This window comes from Protopterus annectens, chromosome 6.part0, assembly GCF_019279795.1.
Source record: "Protopterus annectens isolate FY-2018-M chromosome 6.part0, PAN1.0, whole genome shotgun sequence".
Taxonomy (NCBI): Eukaryota; Metazoa; Chordata; order Ceratodontiformes; family Protopteridae; genus Protopterus; species Protopterus annectens.
In genome coordinates this window covers 928,066,932-928,094,539 of record NC_056737.1, presented here as the reverse complement: position 1 = coordinate 928,094,539, position 27,608 = coordinate 928,066,932, and the positions used below count along the sequence as shown (strand labels likewise).

The 27,608-nt window shown below is 35.5% G+C and overlaps 1 protein-coding gene across 1 annotated transcript in view; it reads right to left on the bottom strand.

Annotated features, from left to right (window-relative positions):
- Positions 1-27,608, bottom strand: part of UNC79 (unc-79 homolog, NALCN channel complex subunit) — a 1,772,232-nt gene that overhangs the window by 1,302,057 nt on the left and 442,567 nt on the right. Inside the window, exon 12 of the mRNA XM_044074575.1 lies at positions 26,903-27,074. Within this exon, the coding sequence (XP_043930510.1) occupies positions 26,903-27,074 (172 nt within the window). The remainder of the gene's footprint in view (positions 1-26,902; positions 27,075-27,608) is intronic.

Below are 27,608 nucleotides of genomic sequence, written 5' to 3'. Positions count from 1 at the left end.
CTAGAAATAAAGAGGTTATAGTGCCCCTCTACTCGTCACTCATTAGACCCATCATAGAGTACAATGCCCCATTTGGGATGTACCTCACAAGACACTTCCAACAGCTGGAAAGACCACAAAAGTACCTCACCAAGAGAATTACTGGTCTGAAACATATGTCCTATGCAGCCCAACTGAAAAAACTCCGGCTGTACTCAGTGGCATATCGCTTACTCAGAGGTGATCTCTGCCCGACTTACAAAGCCATGTCCAACTCAGAATTGATGGAAATGCTCCACCTAAACAAATCCTAGTCACTGCAAGCCACGCGCTCTAGTGAGCTAAACCTTGCCACAACAATAAATAGAACATGCTGGAAGAATAGATTCCTGTCACAGAGACTCCCCATGCTTTGGAACAAAATAAAAAATTACATCAGGCAGAGGCCCTCACTAACACTCTTCAAGAGAAACCTTCATGAGTGGATGGGTAACAGAAAATACACCCCCTGGGATCACTTCATTGGCTCTGCTTGACAGAGGATCAGTTAATTAATCAAAGGGGCAGCGGAAGCCGACACACTCTGGCTAGGCTTATAAATGCCCTCGGGCAGATAGCCTAGTACCTACCTATGAACCTATGAAACTCAAACAACTCAATTAAAAATCCATTAAGTGAAAGTTCATGGCACTAAGAAGGTAATCAGCAGAGATCATGAAAAGTGATAAATCTGTTAGGAATCATCACAAAGTGAGTAGTTTTACTTCCTACAGAAGTATAATGTACTTCAAACTGGAGGTAAAATCCTTCTCCATAAGTCAATTTTTATCCTCTAATCCATCAACAATCAAGCCCACCTCATTCCTTCCCTAGAAGGTAATAGCCTTACGAGCTATTATTTATTTATTTATTTATTTTATTTATTTGGCATTTGTTGACCGAATTAGTCCTACTGGGCAGAAGCCCTTTTTCAGGGGAGGCCCAGGGAGAAAAGCTCCACAATGAATACAATCTTAGGTATGAAAAAAATACAATGAATACAATCTTGGGTATAAAAAATACAATGGTTGACAAAAAATAAAAGACGTATAAAATAATTATATGCTAAGGTTATGTAGGAAACCATAGATGCTCTAAGTAACCTAGTGAGGTATACAACATATTTACATTAAACAGAAAAAGCAGTCAAGAATTATGTAAACATCTAGCAGTGCAAGCCCTGTATTTACTGAGTTGATTAAATGTGGGTGAGAGACTAGTAAAGACACCATAATGGAGAAGAAGGTTATTTTTGTCAAAGTTCAGGGAGGAGAGAGAAGAGGATGTAAGTCAGTAATGAGTAGAGGAGAGCAGGTGTACAGCCAGTGAGAAAACAAGAGAGGAAGACAGGGGGTGAGGCTGCTGGACAGAATTAGAGAAAAAGGGGGGTGTGAGTGATAGAATTTGAGAAGTAAGATACATGCAAAGAGGGTGCGTTACAGGGAGGATTGCAAGAGAATGGTGTGAGACTAGGGAGGATGACTGCAGTGACAGATCCAAGAACTGCTTAGAAAGGTTTTTATAGCAACCTTGACATTTTGTGGGTAGCTATTATTCCTTATTTCTAGTGGAAGTTTGTTCCAGGGTAAGGCTGGGAGGTAGCTATAGAGTTTTTCCCCATTTTTCTTTTGGGTTTGTAGATTTGGAGGAGGTTTTGTTCAGAGCTGTGGAGAGACCTAGGAGGGGTATAGATGGAGACAAGAGAGGCAATGTCAGGGTAAGTGGAAGGTTGGTACAGTAGGGTGTGTATGACCTGGAGTTGGAAAAAGAGTAATTGATGAGGAAGTTCTAACCAGTTTAAGTTATGAAGGGCAAGACAGTGGTGAGAGTGGAAGGAGTGACCTGAGGCAAATTTAGCCATTTTGGTATAGTGTAAGTAGATTCAAGTTTTGTAAGGAGGGAGGTCTGCTGGTCAGTGAGGATATGGGATTCATAGAAAAGGCTAGGGAGGAGATTAGCATGGGATAGGGAGATTTTGGATTTGGAGATGAGAAATGTTTTGTTTCGATATAGGAGTCCAAGTTTTTGGTGAGTTTTCTTAATGTTATTGGAGACATTCAAATCAAAATTGAGTTGGTCATCAATGATGACCCCCCCCCCCCCCCCCAGGAGTTTGGTGTTAGATTCAACAGAGATGAGTGTATCGTTGTGGGAGTTGATCGAGAAGAAGAGTTTGAGGTGATTCATGGTTTTGGCAGTAAAAAGCAGGACTTAAGTTTTTTTTGGATTTAGAATCAACTGATTATGGGAGAGCCAATTTTTAATTGATGAGAAGGAGTTTTGAGTGAGGGTGTTTCAGGCAGACAGGGAGTCAGCAATGGTGATAACTGTGGAGTCATCTGTGTATTGCACTAGGGAAGACTTTGGGCAGGATGTGTGTAGTTGGCTGATGAATATATTAAACAGTAGACAGCCTAGACTGGATCCCTGAGGTATGCTCATTTTGATAGGAAGGGGAGGAGATGTTGTAGAGAGAGATTTAACTGATTGAAGTCAGTCTGAGAGATAGCTAGAGAACCAGGAAATGGTAGATGTGGAGAGATTAAATTCAGAGAGTTTAGCAAGCAGAAGAGGGTGGGACACAGTGTCAAAAACTTTTGAAAGGTCAAGGAATAGGGCTAAGACAAGATTATGATTATCTCTGGCTTGGGATATAGTATTCAGGAAGGATATAAGGGCAGTGGAGGTGCTATGTTTGGGGCAAAAACCATGTTGTGTGAGGGTGAGCAAGTTCTCTTGTAAGAGGTAGTAGAGGATTTGTTTGTGGACACACTTTTCTAAGATTTTGGAAAGAGGAGATAAAATAGCTATAGGCCTGATGTTGGAGAGATCTGAGGAGTTTCCACTCTTGTGAATAGGAATATTGCAGAATGTTTTCCAGATTGAGGGGACTATGGATTCAGCAATGGAGTGGTTAATGAGAATGGAGATAGGGAGGGAAATTGAGTTGGCTGCCATCCTCAGGAAGCGAGGTGGTAGGTTGTCCACAGAGGGAAAGCAAGGTTTTAGTTTGGTGAGCACAGATTTAATATAGTTAGTTGAGACAGGTTTCAGAGAAAAGGCCTGGATGGTTGAAGGTGGGTTGAGAGTTATAACACTGGTACTGGAGTCGCATTGTGGAGACAGTTTGCTAATGGTTTCAAAGAAGAAGGTATTAAAGGTAGTTGCTGTTTCTAGTGGAACGTTGTTGGGTCATGGATTAGGGCCAGATGGGTTGCCTGGGTACAGAATTTGATTGATGGCATGCCAAAATTTATTTGGGTTAGTTGAGAGTGCAGAGGGAATGTTGGTGTAGAGGGTTTTCTTATCGCTAATGATGCCTTGTTTTGTAAGATTGCACAGTCCTTTGTAGAGTTGTAGATGGGAAGGGAGTTTTGTTTTAGACCAGACTCTCCAAGTTTTGTCTCTTTGTTGCATGAGGGTGCATGTGGTTTGAGTTAGCCATGGGGATATGAATGATTTTACCCAAACAGTACATTTGGGGGCAAGGGAGTTAAGAATATTGAGAAATATAGAACTGAATATGAGGACTGCGTCATCAAGAGGTACATAGTTAAGGAATGTCCAGTTTATTGATGAGAGATGGTTATTTAAGATGCCAGGCTGAAAATCGGTGAGCTTGTGACAGTCTATGTATCTGTGGGGTCGATCATAGTAGGGAGAGAATCTGAGAACCTTGATAGGACAGTGATCACTAAGGGAGTCGGGGAAAGTTGTGGGGAAGTGATATTTTTGAGGCTCTGAGACAAGCATCCAGTCAATGAGGGAAGACGTATTAGTGGGTTTGTTAGTATGAGTAGGAGTAGATATTAACTAGGAGAAGCCATGTAGATTAATACATGCAGTAGGACAGCTGGAGGATAAGAGAAGCCAATTGATGTTTATATCGCCTATGAGAGTAGTCTCATTGACTGAGTGTTGTGAGAGCCAGGACAGAATGTTCTCAAGTATTGGGATATTATCACCTGGGGTATGTATACTGCAGCTATGGTAATTGTTCTGTGTTCATGATTCTGCAGATGGAGAGTAGTAGTTCAGCTGCAGAGAAAGAGGGGATGGGGATGGTTAGGGTAGTTATGGTTAAATGATTGGAGAATATAATAGCAACTCCACCACCTATTTTCTGATCTCAGTCCGGATGTAGGATGTTATATCCTGGGGGAAGAAAATCTTTGTCAGGAATATGGGGCTTTAGCCACATTTCTGTGAGTGACAGAATATCAGGATAGTGCAGGTGTGTCCAGGTGTGAAATTCACTGATTTTGTTTAGTATACTTCTGATGTTTATAGACAATAGGGTTAGATGGTTTGTAAGATGGCAAGGGGTAGTTAATTCTGCGAGCTTAGCATTAGTATGGGTGAGATTATGAGGTCCAGAGGTGCGCTGAATGTTACCTGATAGGAGAAGAAACATGAGGATAGATGTAGAGTTCTGAGGAGAGGAGGGATAGAGGTAGTATTTTGCTTTATTTCTGGGGAGGGTAGAGGTCTGGGGAGACAGTTTAATTTTGGGAAGGGGAGGTTGTGAGAGTTGTGTAGAGGATGGACTGGGGGGAGGGTATGGTGTAGATAGAAGTATGAGGGAGGTGAATGGGTGTAAGGTTAGTGTTGTAGGAGGATAGGTTATGTAGGAGAGAAAGAACATAAATAGCTAGAAGAGCTAATATGATTTTGAGAGGAGACATGTTAAGTAAGTGGTAGAGAAAAGGTAAAAGTGGTTGGGGGAAGGAAAATGAGTTGGAGGGTATAGATTCTGTGTTGTGAGTTAGTTGTAAGAGTTAATAGCTAAAGAGGTTGGAAGGTAATGATGCTAAATTATGGAAGAGGTAAGACAGAGGTTGTTGTAAAGAAGGTTAGGAAATTGATGCATGAAGTGATACGTATGCCTAAGCTGAGGATAGTGTTGTGGTGTTGTGATTGTGTTGGAGACTAGAGATAAGGGGAAATGAGGTGAGTTAAGAATGGAGAGTAATGTAAGTTATGTAGAAATTAAAGCTGAAGTGTCAGACAGTTGGGTGCTGTGATAGAAGAGGGAGTAGACAGAGGATAGGGGATGTGGAGAATAAAGATATAGGAGGAGTTGTTAGAGGTGTGCTATGTAACTATGTGTGATTGTATAGATGGGGAGGAGCATAGAGTAAATTGGCTGGAGGAGAGTGGGAGGGAGGGGTTTGAGGGGGGAGTGGGAGAAGAGGGTTAGCTATAAATTAAAGTAATCCTGGGGTGGGTGGGAATGAGGGTGGGGTAGAGGAACAGAGCGAGCCCAAGCAAAGAGAAAGGTGAACAGAACGGGCAAAGCTCGAGTCAACAAGAGTACAAAAAGGGAAAAGAAACAATTAGTCAGTAAGGAGAGGGTCAGAATAATGTAGTATTACTTTTGAGTTTTAAGGTGAGATTTAGTGAGCATAGCCGGCCTTAGGCATAGGCCAACTAGATGGCTGCCTAGGGTGCCTCTGTAGTAGGAGCACTTTTCCAGTATTTATTTGGTGTAGGTAGACAAGGATGGGGGCACCGGGTGGTGTGGTGGGGGGCACTGTGGAGTCCTTTTGCCTAGGGCACCAGCTGACCTAGGCCGCTCCTGTTAGTGAGAAGGCAGAACTAAAGATGAAAAGACAAAATAAGAAAATAAGAGGTAATTATGGTGGAGACAGGTAAGACTGTGAGGAAGAGGCACTGAAAAGAGGTGGTAGTCAAGTGAGGGGGGATTGAAGCTTAAGGAGAGAGGGCACACAAGGCAGCTGGAAGTATTATCTAAGTGGGGCAGGAGTGGAAGGAAACAGTAATAGGTATAGGTAAGTAGAGGGAGGTAGAAATTAGAAAGATAAGAGAAGGAGTCCTGAGTCAGGTAGTTGGAACAGAGAGAGGAGCAGATTGAGGGGTGGAAGTGATGTGCAGTATCAGCTGAAAGGGAGGTATTCTTAACAATAACCTAACATTGATATGTTAGCACTATACATACAATAAAATACTGGGGCGGCTGGGAGTAGCAGTCTTCAGCTGGAGAGCTGTTTCCCCTATGTCTCGGAGATAGTGGGTAGTTTGTAGCAGCTCAAGTGGAGGACTCCAAAACAATAACATTATTGGGGCAGCTGGGAGAAGCAGCATATGTATTCATTCCACCAAGAGACAAGGGGTAAGCCACAGAAGTGGTGTTATCACATCTTCAGGGAACCAGAAGCCTGATGGCTTTTCACTTTAAGCCCTAATCAGTAGGAGAATGCACATGCCCACATCATTCCAAGGGTTGAGATCTAATGGGCATCTGTGAGGGATGTGTCTCCTGCTTCTGCAACAGATACCCTCTCAACTGTCCTGCACACCTGAAGGCAGATGTCGCCAGTAAACACCAGTTTCCACTGCAGATTTATTGCTGAGTCCACACTGCCAAACATGTGCCCCACATTGTCTCACAGAGACAGAAAGACAGAGGGGGGGTGAGCAGTCAACATTCTTACATTTCCTCTATTTACCTTAGTCACCTCCTCCAGCACCTTGGGTTCTACCCCAGCCACCTCCTTCAGCACCTTAGGCTCTATCTCAGCCACCTTCTGAAGCACATTATTGTACCTCACAAGACATGTGCAACAGCTGGAAAGGCCACAGAAATACCTCACTAAAAGAATCACAGGCCTAAAGCAGATGCCATACACTGACCATCTAAAAAAACTCCGGCTATACTCTGTGGCATATCGTCTACTCAGAGGCGATCTCTGCTTAACATACAAGGCCATGTCAAACCCTGAGCTGCTGGACATGCTCCACTTAAAGAAATCCCAATCCCTCTGAGCCACACGCTCCAGGGATCTAAACCTTGTCATCACAATGAACAAAACATGCTGGAGGGATAGGTTCCTGACCCAAAGATTCCCCATACTCTGGAATAGACTGCCCATACATATCAAGCAGAGCGCCTCATTGGCCCTCTTCAAAAGGAACCTTGATGATTGGATGGGAGATAGGAAATTCACCCCGGGGATCATGTCAGTCGCCCTGCTAGACAGGGGCCTGGAGAAGTAAATATTGTGGGAAGAAATATCCAGGGGAATTGTTATGGCTAGGCTTGCATAGGCCCTAGGACCGATAGCCTAGTACCAACCTATGAACCTATTAGGTGCTAATTGAACTCAGATCAGCTGGATAGTAATTCAATGCATTATACTACTACACCACTGAAATGGACTAAGTGGGAGTTAAGAATCTGCTATAAAAAAGAATACAAAAAATTAGCACTAGCTAAACGAATAAAGATTAAATTTAAATTTAACAAAGGCATTACTCAGGTAAATACTTGTTTTTATACTCATACTATTAATGAAATTTTCAAATTACAACTAATCTATTTTTTGACTGATGTTGATGGTTGTTAGGTTTTTGTATTTGCATATGTTAATACTTTTATTGTTGGTAGTGCTTCTCTTGTCTAGTTATATCTTTTTTATTCAAATAAAAAGAAATGTGATAAAAAAATAAATAAATAAATAATGCCACTTTCTTCTCATCACCAAAGACAGTTACACAAGTTTTTTTTAAGAAAGATTGTTGCAAACTAGGCAACACTATTAAATTACAATGATCAGTACAGTTAAGACAATGTGAACTGTACTTATCCTGCACTTTAATTCAACTCAGTATACATATTTTCTCATAACATGCATAAAGTGTAGTAATTTGATGTGCTACAAACATAACACCATCTACATGAGATGGTGCAAATGCAGTCCTTATCAAAGTGCATCACTGCAGGGACAGAATGACAATGTAATCCAAAATTATATGGTGCTATTATTTAAAAAAAACAAGATTTTCTTTTTACAATAATAATAACATGTAATGGCGGTATATCATGTCAGGGCCATGAGTGTAGACTAGCCGCTTGGGTAAAACCCTCCTCAATAAATAATACCTTCCCTGTTGGTAAAATATGAGTTACCCTCTCCCCTGTCATGAATTATCATATTATACTATAATACTATATACTATAATATTATTTTGCTGTTTGTACTGCATGCGGAGTCTTAATTTCATGTGTTGCTAATGAATATAACTTGTCATAGTTTGTCTTCTGTTGATACAATTAAATGTGCATTCTACAGGGGGTAGGCCCCATAGCTCCAATATGGTGAGCTATGTCTGCTAAATCCCCTGCTATTAAATAAGGTCACACTACCTCTGATAGTAGCTCCTCAAAGGTGATCATCAGCTTCACCCATTTGCTTACTTCATCCACCAGATTAATCAAACCTGTTCTAGCCCTCTCTGAGCTAATTGTGACCCACATCCTGGGTTGCTGCGAAAATAAAGGAGCCCAAAGCAGCACCAAATTACTGCTAGGAAGTGGTTTTCTCCTAATTCCTCATTCCCCTTGCATGTGCTCATTAACACCCTGAGGATGGGACATGCAATGGTCATCAGCAGTGAACCATCCCTCACTTCCGCATGAGGCTAACATCTGCAGGACCCCCACCTACCTTCAGGTAGCACCTTGTGGCTGCTCATCTTGTCTCCTTTAGGAAAAATCAAATCATATGAGTGTGCTCCAAGCATGTGCACCTCACACCCCCTCATGATGGGCATGCCCTTCCATCATGCCTGCACCAGCATTCAAGCCACTATTCAAATTCAAGTCACTTGGACTATATGCAGGGCCTTAGCCCTCTACTCTGCCAACGCAGACTGGATAATGGAAGATTTCATGCACTGCAAGGCAAGCTATTGTCCCAGCTCTAAGATTAAGTGACCCCCTAGAGTTACAATAGTAGGGGGTTTGTTCTTTATTTATTAAATATATATTTATATATACATACATACATATAGCTAGATATATCTATATCTAATCTCTCTCTCTCTCTCTATATATATATATATATATATATAAGGTCTTATAGGATTAAAATTCAATTACTCAAAACAATACAAAAAAGGCCTTTAAAACACAGCAATAACAAAGAAAGAAGAGCTTTAATTTACCAAACAGGAATAAGGGCTTTTACATTTACAACTCATACTTCATCAACAAATTATAGACTCTATTCATTCTACTTAAATATTTAAAATGTCAATCACAGGACAATTACTAATCAATAAAAACTCGATGCTTAAGTAGTTTTCACTTAAGCAGACATTTAAAATTCATATCATCACTAATTCCTGGAGCAATACAAGCACTACAAAAAATTCTGCAATCTAAGGTCCTTTGCATCAAGGCATGTCTGCATATCAGCTTCCCTTACACCTAAGTCTACAGCATCTAAAGTCATTATAAGGAATTAGTCTAATTTTTGTTTGCTTTTAAAATGCACAAATGTTCATAAATATTATGTTTTAACATTTTTGCTGTTCTACCAGTATAGGCTTCACAACTTAAACATTGAGTTAGTATAATATGTTTATACATGTACAATAAAATCAACAGGTGATGCATATTTCTTTTTTTTTACAAAACAATTGCACTCTAAATATATATATATATATATATATATATATATATGTATATATATATGTATATATATATATATATATATATATATATATATATATATATGCATATATACCATGCCTACTGAAACCAGTTGTCTTTACATTATTAAGACTTCAGATTCACACTTTTCTTATATATAAATGTTGGCTCTTCTCCTATAATTGTTTAACATATCAGGAAATGCTTAATTACCTTCCAGTTTTTCAGAAATAATTTGCTTAATACCACTAGAATCTGTTGTATATGATAATAATTCTAGTACTAGACACTTCTTGATTCAGATACTCAATCTCCTCTGCCATCTTGTGGACGTCCTTTAGAATTACACCTCAGAAATATGACAGAAACTGCTTGTTCGATGACATTCAATAGATAATTCCTAGAGCTGAAGCTATCTTTCATTAATTCTGCCTCTAAAACTGACATAATTGAAAATGCTTATTACCATTTTTAAAATATTTTGCTGACATGCTATCAAAACGCAGTACTGTATTGCTAGTAAAACTTGGTGTTATAGCAGCACCCAAAGCCATGTTTGTCTTTTGCCTATTTTTTTATTACACACACAAAAAGATGATAGGAAAAAGGCTATGAATGCTAACAGGCATACCTTATGTGAATGAATGGTCACAACTTTGTAAAGGTTTAAAGCCAAACCATTCACTTCCCTTTTCTTCTTTTTCCCATTTTGGATGCTTAACAGCTGACCATCAGCACCAGTAGTATCTCCATTGCTATCCTCTGAATCTGGAATCACACTAATGGTGGATTGGGAAGGAGAAGTGGAACAGAGAAGCCAGCAAAGTCACATACACTGTCCTGCATGCCAGAATAATTTTTCTGTGCTCCAGCTAGGCAGGCCTAATGGCATTTTATTTATTTTGTATTTATTTAACATTTGTTAACCGGGAAAGTCCGACTTGGAATGAGCCAATTTTCAGCGGACACCCAGGGAGAAATGCTCTAAACGCATGTCTTTGTAATGTGGGAGGAAACTGGAGCACTAGGAATAAACTCACATGAATGCAGGACATGCAGGCTCCGCACAGAAGGCATCCCAGCCAAGAATTGAACCGGAGAACCTCTTGCTGTGAGGCAACAACACTACTGCTGCACCACTGCACCATCCGACATCATTGTATACAACATCATTTAGCATTAGTTCCACCTTCAATGACAATCTGCCACAGGATTATGGTTCATTAGGGATGCATCGCATCAGAGGCAGAAACCCCTCCCCCCATCCTTCTCATTGTGGTTAAGTCAGCAAGGCAACTACTTCGCTTCCTTCCGCCAGACTACTCCAGTACTCGAGATGCTAGTCAAACTTGGGTCAGTTGGGTTCTAGTCAGGACTCCATAATTGCTCCAGCTCCTTTATTACCCCAGGTTAAACAAGTATAACCACTTTGCATCCAGACCCCTATCACCATAATATATCTTTAATACTAACACATCAGCACTCTAATCAGCACTGTACCTCTTCCCAGCACACTCAACTTTCTAATTTCTTACTTCTTATACTATATACTTTCACATCCTAATCCTCTTGTATCCCACTTCACCTTTCACATCTCCCCTTATAATCCAGTATTAACTCCCACCTACAGTTCAGCTACACCATATCTCTTTTCCACTGTTTTGCTTTCTCCATGCTTCATCTCATCTCCTGTCTTACACCACTTCTCATCTCCCTATCTTACACTCTCCTCCTCAAAAAATATCTTCAGTACTTTATACTTTTCCGCCTTTAGAATTTCAGACAATTTTATCACATTGTAACAAAAACTCTATTATGTATATGTGTTTTCTCATAACTGTAAGCGTAATTGTAATTTTTTCTAAAATTGTACCTTTTAGCTAATTGTTTTCATCATTTTTAAGAAACTTTACTTAACCCTGTTGAGCTTTTTCTCCTTGAGCCACTGCTGAAAAAGGGTCTCTCCCAGTTGGACTTTCTCAGTCAACAAAGATGAATAAATAATACAATATAATATAATATAATATAATATAATATAAAGCTGCAGTGCTTACCAGAATGCTTGAACTACCTACTTTTTCCTAAACAATTACCAGTTTCCTCATTTCATCTCAACAACTCACCTCTGATGCCATATAGTCTGCAGTCATTTCTAATGTTGTTACTCTGTCTTGCTATTTCACTGTAAGTCAACAATATTAAAACTGAAGGTTTCAAACAATTCAACCTACAACAAAATATCACTTGGCCTTAATATAAGCTACAGCATACTCCAGTATTTCTAATCATTCTTGTCACCTTGATTGTAAGCTAATTTGCATGTACTTGTACTACAAGATTTCTGATATATTAAGTTAAATGCCTCAACCCTATGTGTGTGTGATTTGTATTATTTGTTGTAATTAATACCATTACTAATATATATCACACTTGTAGCATTTTTTTGATGAGTCATACCCCATGTCTCTGCTGTAAACTGACCTGACTTAATCAACTATTCCAGCCAATACAATGTAATCACATAATTAATCTATATGCATTGGAGTGTGTGTGTGTGTGTGTGTGTGTGTGTGTGTGTGTGTGTGTGTGTGTGTGTGCATGCCCATGCGCATGTGTATGTCTATATATAGAGGTACTCAGGGATTCTTTCTAACCTAGTAACATTTTTTCTACATGGGGTTGGGGTATTGTGTTAACTGTTGCCAATTCTCTCGATTCAGTGCCATACTCCTGCCTTCTTCAATACTCATGCCTGACTGTCACAGATCTTCTTTCACAGAATCCATCCACCTCTTTGCTGGATGTCCTCGCTTCCTCTTGTCTTCTGCCTGTCTGTCCCAAATCCTCCTCAACAGATTGTCTTCTGCTTTTCTACACATGTGCCCAAACCACAGTAATCTGTTCTCTTTGATCTTTTCTGCAGTTGGAGCTACTTTGGCTTCTGCTCTTATGTCCTCATGTCTTCGTCTGTCCCACAGTGTGCATCCTACCACCTTTCTCAGGCACTTCATTTCCATCACCTCTAGCTTCTTCAACTGCTCTGCCTTTACTGCCCAGGTTTCTGTACCATACAGTAGTACTGGTCACACCACTGTCTTGTACACCTTACTTTTCAGCTTCTTTGGCATTCTTCTGTCATAGACTACACCTGACACTCTATGCAAGTTGGCTGCAACCCCTCTGATTCTAGCTTTGATCTCTTCATTCAGACTACCCTTCTCCTCAACTACCCCTCCCAGATACTTGAAGCTGTTTACCTGTTCCACTATCTTCCCTTATATCTCAATTCTCAGCATCTCCTGATTTCCCCAATTTGCTGCCATTACCACCACTTATCTGTGCTTAGTTTCACCCCATGTGCCTTCAGATTTGCATTCCATTCTCCTATCCTTTTCTGAATTTCTAGCTCAGAGTCTGCTTGTACTGCACATCGTCTGCATACAGCAGCTTTGTTGATCCATCCCCTCCAACCTGTTTGCTAATGTAGTCCATCACCAGTATGAACAGCAGTGGGCTCAGAGCTGAACCCTGATGTGCACCCACTCCCATTGGGAACCCCTCTGTGAGGCCGAACACTGCTCGTATTTGAGTCAGGGACTGCAGCTGGCTCAATGAGGTCACAGCAGATATGATAAAGATGCTGGGTAAGATAGGGGAGAAATGGCTTCTGAGGGTACTAATAGCAGTGTGGAGACAAAGGTGTATCCCAGATGACTGGAGAATAAGCATACTCATGCCAATGTACAAGAACAAAGGGGACATCCACAACTGTGGGCAGTACAGAGGCATCAAACTCCTATCACATTGCATGAAAGTTTTGAAGACGGTGATTGATAAATAGATACTCAGAGTAGTAGAATATAAGATGGGAAATGAGCAGTTTGGATTCATATCAGGATGCAGCACAACTGACCCAATGTTTGCATTGAGACAGATACTTGAGAAGAAGCTAGAGATGAGGAGAGAGTTCAACTGGGCATTCCTAGACTTGGAGAAAGCATATGACAAGGTCCCAAGAAAGCTGATATGGGCAGTACTGCAGTGGTCTGAAGTCCCAAAAACATTGGTAGAATTAGTGTAGGCTATGTGCATCTGAAAGTGCTACAGTTTTTAATTTATTTACATTTTACATTTGCCAGTTTACAACCACACACACAAACACACACACAGACACACACACACACGCACACACACACACACACACACACACATACATATATATATATATATATATATATATATATATATATATACATATATATATATATATATTCTTATTAGTGTGGTTTTACATTTTTGTATGTTTGCTTACTTTTTCAGTATTTTAACTTTTTTAATACTCTACATGTTGTTTTACAGCTATTGAAAGATGCATATCCATTTAAGAGATGATATCATTGTTTTTGAATTTATTAGATTATTGTGATGTGCTTATTTAAATGGGATTAATGGTACATTTAATTGGTACTGAGGAAGTCCATGGTTTGTGGACGAACACGCTAAATCCATCTTATAAAAAATCTTTTTAATAAAATCCAGTTAATCAATTTGTATTTTTGGATTTTGGACGGGTCCTTATTGCCATTGGAACCTTGCCTACCTAGCATTGCTGCTTTTTAAATTGTGGAATTTTAATGGAAAATAACACCTTTGGCTCAGAAAAGAAGCAGTAAGCTTCTTACTTAACTAAAAACTCTATGGATGATTGTCTTAACTCCCACTTCTGCACATTATTCACAAGAAAACACTTAAAACAGAAGTACATATACAGTACACCACAAAGTACCATAAAATAAAACAACACACTAAAAGATACGAAAGTCTATGAGAAATGTTTTGTATTCGGTAGTCATCAATTTTCCACTTAATTATACATTTTAAGTAAAATAATATATACTGAAATCATACCAAGACAGATGTCAAAAAGGTTAGTCATAAAAATTACGGGTTATTTGAAATTATCACAAAATATTTATTCCATTAAGAATCATGCACTTCAGACAGCTGTCAGTGTGGTCTGGATAAACCATATTGCAATTAATACAATGTGTATAACTTCACTAAAGTTTGAACTGATCTTTGTTTAATAAAATCTGTGTAACTGAGACACTTTTCTTTGTACTGATGTCTGAGGATTCCATGAAACTTAAGAATTAAAGGGGTGTGGTCAAGATGACTAATTGAGAGAAGCAACTGGTGAAAGCTCTGTGACTGAAAACTTTACTCTGACAGAAAATATTAAAAAAAAATAAATTCGGAGATACTTTTTAGCTAATGTTATTCACTAACAGTCAGAGAAAACATTTATAGCCTCAAGTTCATCAAAAGCTATCATTTTTTCTGTCAGAATTTCAACTGCTTGGATAAGAGAGAAGACATGTCAACATGGGCTACTAAAGAAATGGTAGTCAGGATTTTTGTGTTCAAAAGACATCCATTCACTAATATCTAGTATGAGGGATGTATTACTTAAAATGGGCAAACTGGATACCAAAATATAAAGTTTCAAAGAAGAGTCCAGAAAGAAGCTGGGACATTTAGAAATCCTTATGAAACACCAAAATGCACAAATCAGCAGTTCATGAAGGGAGAATAACTGAAGATGAGTCTCAGACTGAATTTCTTTTAAAACAAAATAACTGTCTCATAGATAAAATTGATGATTTAGAAAATAGATTGAGATGAAATAAAATTAGAATAGTACACCTGAAAACTATGATGGAGGCAATATAATAAAATTCTTAACAACCTGGCCACATAAAACATTAAATATACCTGAAAATCGTTAAGTTTATGTCCATCTTAGAGAAAGATGAAATATTAAAAACAGCATGCTCCATTCCACCAATCAAAACAGGTGAAAATGTAGTCAGATTTGACTATGATTGTAAAGTAATGAGTAAAAGAAAATCCTGCTTGTAACCTTAACTTTTTTAAAGACAGTTTGGTGTTTCCCGTAAAGATCAAGTTATTTGTTTCTAAAGGAACTAAAATATTTGACTCATTATGGTGGCATCCACTTTTGTTAACAAAAATAAAATCCTTAACAATACTGAAGAAATGGATTTAGACAGCATATTCTTCAAGAGACAGAGCGAGCTAAATTGCTGAAAATTGCTTCTAAAATTAAAAAGCTTAAGAACAAGTAACTTTTATTATCTGATTACAGGACTGTTATTTTCAGAAACAATAGATTTATTCTTTAAGTAAAAGGTTTGTATTGGCTTTTAAACTTTAAAACATATGTAAGTATGCATTTATATTTTAAGTTAAAACATTGTTTCATGATAAGGAATATAAACAGTTAATTTTACTGTTTGACTATATTTACAGTAAAATAATATATTTCATTTAACTAAACTTTTAAATGTATTTCTAAATGTTACACAAATACTTCCTGCAAGATAATGTCATTAAATTATAAGCAATAGAATTGGTAACTCTAAGATTATATACGTTAAGAATTTTATTTAATTTGTTTAACTTGGCTTAGTCTGTGCATTGTTGGGTTAAGTGAGCATCAGATATAAGTAATATGCTAATTAGAGGTGTTAAAGTGCTGATGATTTTGTTTTCTTTGTTCCGGTGTAACACATTCATTTCACAGGTCATTTATGAAGCAATTAACACTTAAAAAAGCTTGAGAACAAAAACTGTGCCAAATGTATAAAAATGCTTGATTCTTGCTTGCCTTGCTTCCCACCTGTTCCTTAAGCTGTTTTGAAGAAACTCTAGGTCAAAGTTCATCAATGATGTCTGTGAAAATTGGAAGGAACTTTCTTTTGCTTTCTTTCTTTCTTTTTTTGTTTCAAGTATATGTATGAGAAAGTAAAAACAGCATAACATGGCACAAACTTGCAACCAAAAAATGACTGGTTAGAAACAAACCAAAATCTACCAGTGGCATCAACAGCTTGACACAATTAAAGGTAAGCACTTTTGTTCTTTATGAATAATAGAACTTCATCAGACCAAATGACAAAATGAATCAAAAATGCATTTAAAGTTCAAACATCATGATTACATGTTAAAAACCACCAATCAGATTATATAAATGAATCGACCAACGTCCTAATCAGTAAACAAACAGTTAATAATTAAATACTAATTACATTTTTAACATTTTAAACTTTAAAAAACACTTAATGGTAATACATTCATTCAAGCTGCAACATGGCAACATCCTTATTTACAGTCAAGCATGTTAGAAAGATCATCTCCATGGCTAATATCAAATAATCTATCGAGAACAAAAAAATCAAACTTTTTAAAGGAAACACACATCAGAGAATGTTTTGCTAGTGCACTGTTAGGGTCTTTATTTTTAACACCTAAAATGTGTTCATATATTCTCTCTCTCAGCTTCCTTTTGGTTTTACCCACATAAAATGATGGACAGGAGACATAGTACACTAAGTATTAATTTACATGTATATTTACTATTAGCTTCCAACACCCTTCTGGAATTTTTCATAACTACTGAATGACTGTTAGATATATATTGACATTGTTTACACGACTGGCAACTACAATTGCCAAAGGGTCCAATATTATTAGAAGCTATAGTAAAATAATTAAATTGACAATTTAATATAATTTTTGTAAGTAAAACTAGGGACAACACCAAACGTATTGACTAAGTCCTTATTACTAAGAACAATTTTCCAATTAACATTAATAATATTTTTAGTATTCACCATATTACTACATATGGGCAATGCAAAAGAATACTTAAATATGAAATGTTCTGAATCATTAATTCATGCCTCATGACATCTTAATAAAAGGGGTGGAAATTCCTTATTCCACTTTTGAATAATTTCATCAGAAATAGTATTTAGATTGACACTTGGATATCCATGACTCTCAAATAATTTAATTAGCTTATGTAAGTCATGTATAAAATCATTATCATTACTAGTTAATCTGCTTAAGAGTATAAATTGTGTGGTGAAGTGGTGCAGTGGTTAATGTTGTCACCTCACAGCAAGAGGTTCTCCAGTTTGATTCTTGGCTAGGGTGCCTTCTGCATGGAGTTTCCATGTTCTCCCTGTGTTTGCATGAGTTTCCTCCAGGTACTCCGGTTTCCTCCCACATTCTAAAGACATGCATCTGGAGCATTTCTCCCCAGGCCTTGTTGAAAACAGGTTCTGTTCTAGTCAGACATTCTGGTCAATAAATGTTAAATAAATAAATAAACTGCCTCTCACTATATTCCTTTTCATAAAATTTGGGTGCATACTAGTAAAATACAAATAATTATTTACAAATATAGGTTTGTGAAACAAGTGATTATAGAAAATATTTTTTTTCTGTAACCTCATAGCAATAAATCCAAAAATTAAATGATGCACCTTTAGCAGTGGTGATGAATTAAAAAAATCACTGAAAATAACATCTTTAAAATATTTAGAAGTAAAGATTTGCTAAAACAAAAGCTATAGTAATATTTTATATTGAGATGTTGATGATGTATAATTTATTTACATTTTGATGAATAATAGCTTATGCTGCAGTGTTATTAACTCTAACTGTACATGTTAATGGAAAGAAGTAAAGTTAGAGGATTCTTACTAATTAGAGCAGTTTAAAAGAATTAAGAAGAATGAAAAACATAAAGAGGAAATTAGCAGCCTCTGTGTGCTGTGCGTTGTCATTTCCATGAGCTGTAATCAAATTCTAATGCCAGGATATGAAGCTTAGATCAAAACAGCATATCACAATGGCTAAAACACAAATTCAAATTAAACAATCAAACCACTTGTAATTCTAGAAATAATAAGAAGAGTAAACATCTTGTGAACAATATGCAAAAGCATAAGGAATGAAATGTCTACTATGTAAAAATAATAAAAGAGCAGTATCAGTAAGTTAAGAAATATATACACATACTGTAATCTCTAACAGAGAGCTGATGATTAAACAGCTCTTTGATGGGATATTTTAGAAATACAAGTTATATAGAATAAGGTAGCATATTAGTGCACAAATAAGATGGAATATATATTTTTAAATAGCAAGCTGCTTATAAGAAAGATAAATATGCATGTATTACATATACCTGCATATGGCAGAAATGTGAATGCACAAGATCGCATATAATTTGCATAGAAAATAATAAACAAATATTTAAAAATACCCTGAAAGCTGAAATTTGAAGCTTGGTCATGTGAATGTTGACTCTTTTCACATATTGTATGTTATTAGATTTACTAAGTTTGCCTTACATAACTCATTTTATAAGTCAGAGCTGCAATTTGAGTGTTATATTGTTGAATCAGTGCATCCATTTTGGTATAGAGTAAAGTAGATTTTTCAATATGTTTGAACCTGGGAAGGGAGAATGGGATTTGAATTAAGCACACTGTAACATTTGAATACAATAAAGAATTTGACTTGATTTATTTATTTATTTACTTACTTATTTTTGTCTCCATAAAAATAGTAAGACATTCTCTTTGACCTCAGTAATGTACATATTTTTTATTAATTAGTTTAGTAAGCTAAACAATTTTTAAATATTTTAATATTTATCATATTATATGTGTCACACAGGTATAAAATATAGACACTTGCACTTTTAAAATTAATTCAGAGCGTTGGTTAGATCTGTAAAATATGTATATATTTTTTACCATGATAAATATATATATGTGCCCTAATTTTCCTTTTGTATATTATAGTATGGTAAGATTATCTGTCACCTGTAAGTTTACAGATATCTTTATCTCTTCAGGTCCTGCTCTGTTCTATTTAGTTATTTAGAGATTTAGTTATATTAATGCTGACTGAGTGAATAATTTAGGAATATTTAATGGGCATTTTATTCCACTATTGCATAAATAGGTACATAGTAAACTATAAGTTGGGTTATTTAATATTTGTGATTAATAAAAGATGATTATTAAACTTTTATGCAGTAATGGAGGGGATAGTTTTAAATGGCAAAATATATACCTAAATTAATAGTCTCTTATTATGTTTAACATATATATATATATATATATATATATATATATATATATATATATGGGAACACTTCACATAACCGAATTACTGAAATCTCGAATTTCATATGGTCGAGACCATATGATCGAGATTTCAGTAAATCGAATATGTGTAGTGTTCAAAAATAAAAGTTTACTTACCTTAATACATTGCGTGCACACAGAGGCAAGGATTCTTCTACGCTCTGTGTGTACGTAATGTTTTATTTTTTTTTTTGCAGTGTTGACAGGAAATGAGAAATCTCCCGTTTTGCGCTTCCGCATACAGTGCAAGACAGGAGATTTCTCATTTCCCCGCTGTAGCGCGATCTTGGAGTTGATATATTTAAGTAGGGGGGGTGTGAAGCGAAGTTTGTCTTTTTTTTTTTTTTTGGTTTCATTTCAGAAGTTCGAGTTTACGAAACTCGATCTTTTGGTTTCGGTTATTTGCAGTTCGAGATTTTGTAAATTCGAGCTTCTGAAGTGAATCCATATACATATATATATATATATATATATATATATATATATATATATATATATATATAAAATATTATTTATAAGTCACTGTAGATTTTGGCTAGGATTTTGCTGAATGTTTAGTTACTGGTAGTGCTCTGAGAGTGTTGGAGAAGTACAGAGAAGGTCAGAAGGAGTTGCATTGTGTTTTTGTAGACTTAGAGAAAGCATATGGCAGGGTGCCTAGAGAGGAGTTGTGGTATTGTGGGATTACATCAAGGATCAGCTCTGAGTCCTTTCTTATTTGCAATGGTGATGGACAGGTTGACAGACAAGATCAGACAGGAGGCCCTGTGGACTATGATGTTTGCAGATGACATTGTGATCTGTAGTGAGAGTAGGGAACAGGTGGAGGAGACCCTGGAGAGATGGCAATATGCTCTAGAGAGAAGAGGAATGTAGGTCAGCAGGACTAAGACAGAATATATGTGTGTGTGAATGAGAGGGGAGGGGAGGATAGAGGAATGGTGATGATGCAAGGAGTAAAGGTGGTGAAGGTGGATGAATTTAAATACTTGGGATCAGTAGTTCAGAGTAATGGTGAGTGTGGAAGAGAGGTGAAGAAGAGGGTACAGGCAGGATGGAGTGGGAGGAGAAGAGTTTCAGGATTGATTTGTGACAGACTTGCACCAGTAAGAGTGAAAGGGAAAGTCTACAAGAGGGTAGTGAGACCAGCTATGTTATATGGGTTGGAGACAGTGGCATTGACAAAAAGGCAGGAGTTAGAGCTGGATGTGGCAGAGTTAAAGATGTTAAGATTTGCACTGGGTGTGACGAGGGTGGACAGGATTAGGAATAAGTATATTATAGGGTCAGCCCAGGTTGGAAGGTTTGCAGACAAAGCCAGAGAGGCAGGATTATGTTGGTTTGGACATGTGCTGAGGAGGGGTGCTGAGTATATTGGGAAAAAGATGCTAAGGATGAAGCTACCAGGTAACAGGAAAAGAGGAAGGCCTAAAATAAGGTTTATGGATGTGGTGAGAGAGGACATGCAGGTGGTTGGTGTGACAGAGCAAGATGCAGAAGACAGGAAGAAATGGAAACAGATGATCCGCTGTGGCGACCCCTAATGGGAACAACCGAAAGAAGATGATGGTAGGTAGAGAGATAATATAGTAGTTTGCATAGGAATGTTTGTATCCATTGTAGGTTATATTTTATTAGTAATATGTACAGTTACAGTTATAGCCTTGTTTCTGTTTTTGTTGTCTATGACTTTTAGTAGTTTAGGTTGTAAGGAAAAATTCAAAAAATGTGGAATGTTAAGATAGTGTTGGAGGAATATATTAGAGTCTTATACACTATTAAAGTAATGTGGTGGATAGATATGTCATATTATCATTAAAATAAATCTTTTTAAATATACAGTATGGATAGTTTTAATTTATTATTTATTAATGTAAATTGATTAAATAATGTCAACGAAAGAAAATCATTAATGATATATCTAAAATTAAAAAGAGAAGACATTATATTCTTGCAAGAGACTCTTTTTATAGATAAAAATATAAAATATTTAAATAACTTGGGTTACAAAATGTTATCATCTGCTTCTTTTAACAAAAAGAGTAGAGGAACTGCTATGTTTTGGAGAATATCTTCTGTATTGTCTAAGGTCATGGAATCCATTAATGATCCCAAAGGAATGTATACATTTCTAATAATTAAATATAATGGCCAACTCTATACACTTGCTAATTTTTACTGGATCCCTGGAATATGTGCAAAAGTGGCTAAAGATAACGTAAACTTACTAGAGAGTATTTGGAAGGGTAGTTTAATTTTAGCAGCATATTTTTAACTGCATATCTAGTATAGAAGATACAAGTGAACAGAAGAAAGCTAAAATTCTGACCAACTAAAGCACTAAACAAGTGGATTAGTAATAATAAATTATTTAATTTAATAGAAAAAGCAGAAGACAAGTCATTGTTCTTCACTCATTATTCTTATGTGCATGTGATACAAACTAGAACTGATAGAATTTACTTAATAAAGTGAATTTAGTTAATAAAGTCAATTATTTTAAAACTATTACTTGTTCTTCATCTGATCCTAGCACACAAAGTATTCATTTATTAATGGATATAAGGAAAATTCAGATTATTTATAGAGTGAGATTAAGAGTTGTTAGAAATACAAGATGAAATACACAAAGTGAAGTTTGAACAACAAAGAAATTAAATAATACTGAAGCCATTAAAACATGAATGACACAATATCAAACAGTTTTGATGCATAAAGATAACTTTAGAAAAAATAAAATTGCACAGTTATGCAATGACTTCAAAACATCTACATAGATTATCTAACAGAAGTAAGATGTTAAGCAAAAAGGCACAAATCAATAATATCTAAAATCCTCACACTAATAAGCTTACTTCAGATATAGAGGAAATGCTTAATATTTTTTAAAATATTCCATTCGGATCTTAATATAATAAAAATAAAAATAATAATCCTGATGATTACAAAATTAACAAATATTTAAAGAAAATATTACTAATAATCTTAATGACCAACAAATATCTCTGTTGGGTAAGCCTATTTAGAAGTTGAAGAAGCTTTAAAAAGGGAAAATGGTAAAGCTCCAGGGTAAATGGCTTAAGTATGTAATTATATGGTCTGCTTCTATCATGTATTTTAGAGTTACTGAGTGACATTTTCAGGATAATTCAGAGTGACAAAATAATTCCTCTCTTATGGAAATTTTCTGTAATCTCTTCTATAATTAAACAAAGAAAGGATAATAAGTTAGTTTCCTCTTTTTAATTTTTAAATGTAGACTACAAAATGTTGATTTCCATCTTCACTACAGCATTAAGAGAGATATCATAGACAAATGAATAAAGATCAAACAGGATAAACAGGATTTACTGTCAGTAGATTAACGTATGATAATATAAAAAAGGATAGCAACTATCTTAAATTTATCAACAGGAATGAAAAAGAAATTAGCCCTAGTTAGCTTAGATATTAAGAGAACTTTTGATTCTGTAGATTAGAACTACTTGTTTAAAACTTTAGAAGCATTTGCATTTCCAGAACAATTCACTGGAACATTGAAAAATGTATATAGAGACTCCAAAGCATATGTTAAAATTGGATTTACATTCAATTTAAAGGAAGGTACGATACAAGGGTGTCCTTTGTCCCCACTGGTAGTTGCATTAGTTATCAAACTCTTAGCTAATAGTATAAAAAAATGAAAAAATTATGGATTCTGAATTATCAAGGATTGTCAATATAAAATGCATCTTTTTTTTTTTGCAGATGATTTTTTTACTAACTGCAGGAGATTTAAATTATTCAATCAAAGAAATAAATGAGGATATTGAAGTTTGAAGAAATATCACTGCTGAAATTTAATGATAATAAAACTAAAAATGTTAGTATTTAATCAGTTACTAATTAGTAAGTTTAAAAATAATATAACTATAATTGGAAAGGAAAAGAAATAAAACATTTAAGAATAAAATCTATCAAGATGTGAGTAAAATTATTAATAATAATTTTGAAAAAACAAATTGAAGAAGTCTTACTTTTTTAATTTTGAAGATAAGTTAGTACTTATTAAAATGACTATACTACCCAAGATTATATATATGGTATCCTAAAAAGGCACACATTGCTTATAGAAATCATATATGATTATGGGATTATAGTGGTATTAGCTTCCCTGATGTAGAATTGTATTCTATTGCTGCAAAATATAACAGTGTTATACTTTGAATTTACTCAACTTACACTAATAATGGAGCCAGCAGGAATAAATAAATGAATAGGTATGCAGTTAAAGAGAATCCTTGATGTGAGTCCACACTTCTTTATTGCAACACAGTAAACGCAAGTGATTTCGTCTCTGTCAGTTCAGAGACTATATCAAGACACCACTTCTTTATTGCAGCGTTTGGACTCTAACATCAAGGATTCTCTTTGTTTTGGAGTAACTGTATACCTATTCCTCTATTTATTCCTGCTGGTTCCTGGTTTCAGTCCTTTTTGTGTGGATTTCTTTATTTTATTTGTGTTGTGGTTTTTAAACTAATAATGGAAAAACATTCCAGAGCAGATTATACTAAATTCTTAAATGTTTATCAAATATAAGTTAGAAATACACAACAATCCTTTCATGTCATTAATAAAATTTACCTTAGAAATAAATTAATTTCAATCTTTAGGTTCTGTAAAGGTGGCCGTGGTGGTGCAGCAGTTAGTGTTGCCGCCTCACAGCAAGAGGTTCTTTGGTTCGATCCTTGGCCGGGTTGCCTTCTGTGCGGAGTCTGCATGTCCTCCCTGTGGTTGCGTGGGTTTCCTCCAGGTGCTCCGGTTTCCTCCCACATCCGAAAGACATGCTGTAGGTGGATTGGACACTCTAAATTTGTGTGTGTGTGTGTGTGTGCATGTGTGTGCCTTCTATGGAAGGTTGGGCACTGGGCTGGCAACTCGACACTGTAAAAACTCCACTGCCAATCATGAATGGACAGGTGATCTGCTGTGGTGACCCCTAACCGGGAAAAGCCAAAAAAAGAAGAAGAAGAAGGTTCTGTAGATATGACATCACTTCTTAAGACAGTTAAGAAATATGTTTTTAAAACTCCATTAATATCAAAATAGAAATTGTTGTGATTTCCCACTGCACACACATCTAGATTTAAGGAAATTCAGAGCAATGCTGAAATGAATTTGCTAAAATTTGCCAAAACAGAATGGAATAGTACTATATTCTGGTTGCTTTGAAAGAAAAACAAGTCACCAGAATACTTAATGAAAGATTATAAGGCAGATGACTATGTTAACCAGTTAATATTGTCCATCAGTAAAAAATTAAATGCATTTGTAGACAATATGAGTGAAGAGGAACAGAACACTATAAAATATATGAATGCCATAATTGAAGGTAATTTGACCTACAAAGGAAGCTTTTCCAAGTTTTACAACTTAATTATAAATAATAATAAAAATTTTGATGCAAAATTCTGGAACTTTTTAGATAGTAGTGGATTGAGTGTCTTAATAGATGCCAAGAATAAAACTTTGTCACTTAAATTAGTTAGTCAAATTTCTTCAGGTTTATACTGAAATGTGTTTATGGGGAAATATAAACATAGAATGTTTGTTACTCCTTATAGAATTTCTAATTTTAGTAAAATGTCTTCTTCAGTTTGTTGGAGATGTAGTAAACATGTAAAAGCTGATTAGGCATATGTGTTTATAGACTGTGAAAAATTTAATGTATATTGGGGAGCGAAGTATGTTTTTAAAGGGCTATGGTCTGATAATAGTTTTTTTAAATAAGATCAGTAATACTAACAAATGTTCTACTTCCTGCATCATCTGTAAAGGTCAAACAACAACAATATTTTGGAGTCTTTTGGCAGTTGCTAGAAAAGTTATTACAAAAAAATGAAAATCAAACTCAGTTCCTACTTTTTTAAATTTAACAGCAATACTATGTAAAACTTAAAAACATGATTATAATAAGATCCATAAGAGACTCTTAATGTGTTAATTGTATAAGATTACCTGATGATTCAATGTATTCCTAGCAATGTATAACAGAATATGATGTTGAATTTATTCCTTTCTGTGTATATATTGTAAATATGTTAAATTAATAAAAAAAATTTTTAAAAAAAACTTAAGAGTAAAAACATTGTAATTCAGCTGATTTTTTTCTCTTTTTGAAGGGCTGACTGACAATCTAAAAATTAGATCAAAATTTACCTTAAAAGGTGGTTTTAATATTATGACTATTATTGAGAATAATTATTTTAAAGAAAATAGATCAGCATCTTCATTTTAGATGGTTAAATGTGGAGTATGCTATTACTGTAAATATGTATATGAAGGTGATTGTATCACTGTGGGAAAGGAGCTTAAAGCATCTAACTTGAAAAGCAATGTGATTGTAGTATTAAGGGAGTGGTGTATGTTGCTCAATGTTTTTCCTGTGAAACATTGTATATACAAAAAACAAAAAATGAGTTTGAAGACAGAATACACCAATATATTTATTCTATCAGAAAACAAGATTACACTAATGATTACCTAAACAAAGAATGCAAGGATTTTACAAAATTTGACTTTTTTATAATTAAGAATGTGGATAAAAAAAGGAAGTGGAGGTGATTTAAACATTCATTTACTTAACAGGGAATTACATCAGCAGTTATTATAGGAGGTAGATAAAAAAGCCAGGTATTAATGACATGATTAACATTCATTGTATGTGTATAACTAATCACAGCAGGTTAAAATGAAATTTTGATTGATTTCTATATTGGATAAATCATTTTATTTATATATTTTTTTATGATTTAAAGTTTATTTGTGGAAACACATCATGTGACATGATGGGAATGTTTAATAAATAGAAGGTGATTTATATATTTATTCAGAAGTCTATTATAGAGGATTAAAGCAATGAATCTTATCTTCTTAATGAATTAGAATTTTACCTGTGAATTTCAGCAGTTTTCTCATTTTAGTTAGACTGTACTAATTGTTTTTTAACATGTACAGAATACCCCATGCACCACAGTAGTATAATTTAGCAATTATTGATTCTTTGCATTTTCTTGCAGTCTTTCACTCAGTCTTATGCATAATTCAATAAAATATTCAGAATAAGAAAGTAATGTTCTGCTTGTCATTATTTACCTCATCCCATACCATATCCTTCCTGATGTTTTTTTTTACCCTACAAGCTCAATATAGATATGTGTCTCTGTGTGAAAGTCCACCTGCTTGATAGGTATATATAAATATATGCACATATAAATATACATATACATATTTTATATATAATATATATATATACACACACACACACACACACACACACACACACACACACACACACACACATACACACACATATACATTTGTGTTCTTAAGGTATACATCCCCCCTCACTTACCAGAAACCAGATTCCAAACTGGCTCAACAGGCGTTGGTCATTAGGATCATCATCCTTATTATCAAAGTCAGTGTTGTCAAGGGAATGGTGAGATGATGAGAGGCCCATTTGCCTCCTTCGATTCAGCTCATATTCCCTCTGTTCAGCATGATACTCTGCCTCCTTCAGTAAGCTGAAAATAAAAGACAAATTAACACACTTCATTTATCAATACTGACCCACTTAAAAGCAGTATTATAGTATGAAATAAAAGCATTAGAGACATATTTGTTCTTTTAATAAAATTATTTATGTTGACGTTAGGTATATTTGTGAACGGATTTGTCTAATGATGCTAACACAAGAACAGCTGAGAGGAAAAGAGAAGTCACGTGGCAAAAGTAACCATGTAAGTAGCAATAAGCAACCTGACAAATAATGAATGAAAACTGCAACAATGTTTCAAAATGACACATATAATTTTGTCCTTGTAGGTATTAATCTCATACTTGTACTGCAATGGCCACAACCAGATACCATCATAACTTTCATATATAATAGTAAGTAAAGACTTACAATTCCTAAACAAATGAGAACCCTCTAAAAAATAGACTTGGCAAGCTTTTGAAAGGCAAGAGTCCATCAGGTATAGAGGTGTTTTGTCTATATTATACAATAATCCTTCATCATATTAAACCCTTACACTTACATGCTGTCCACTTTTGCA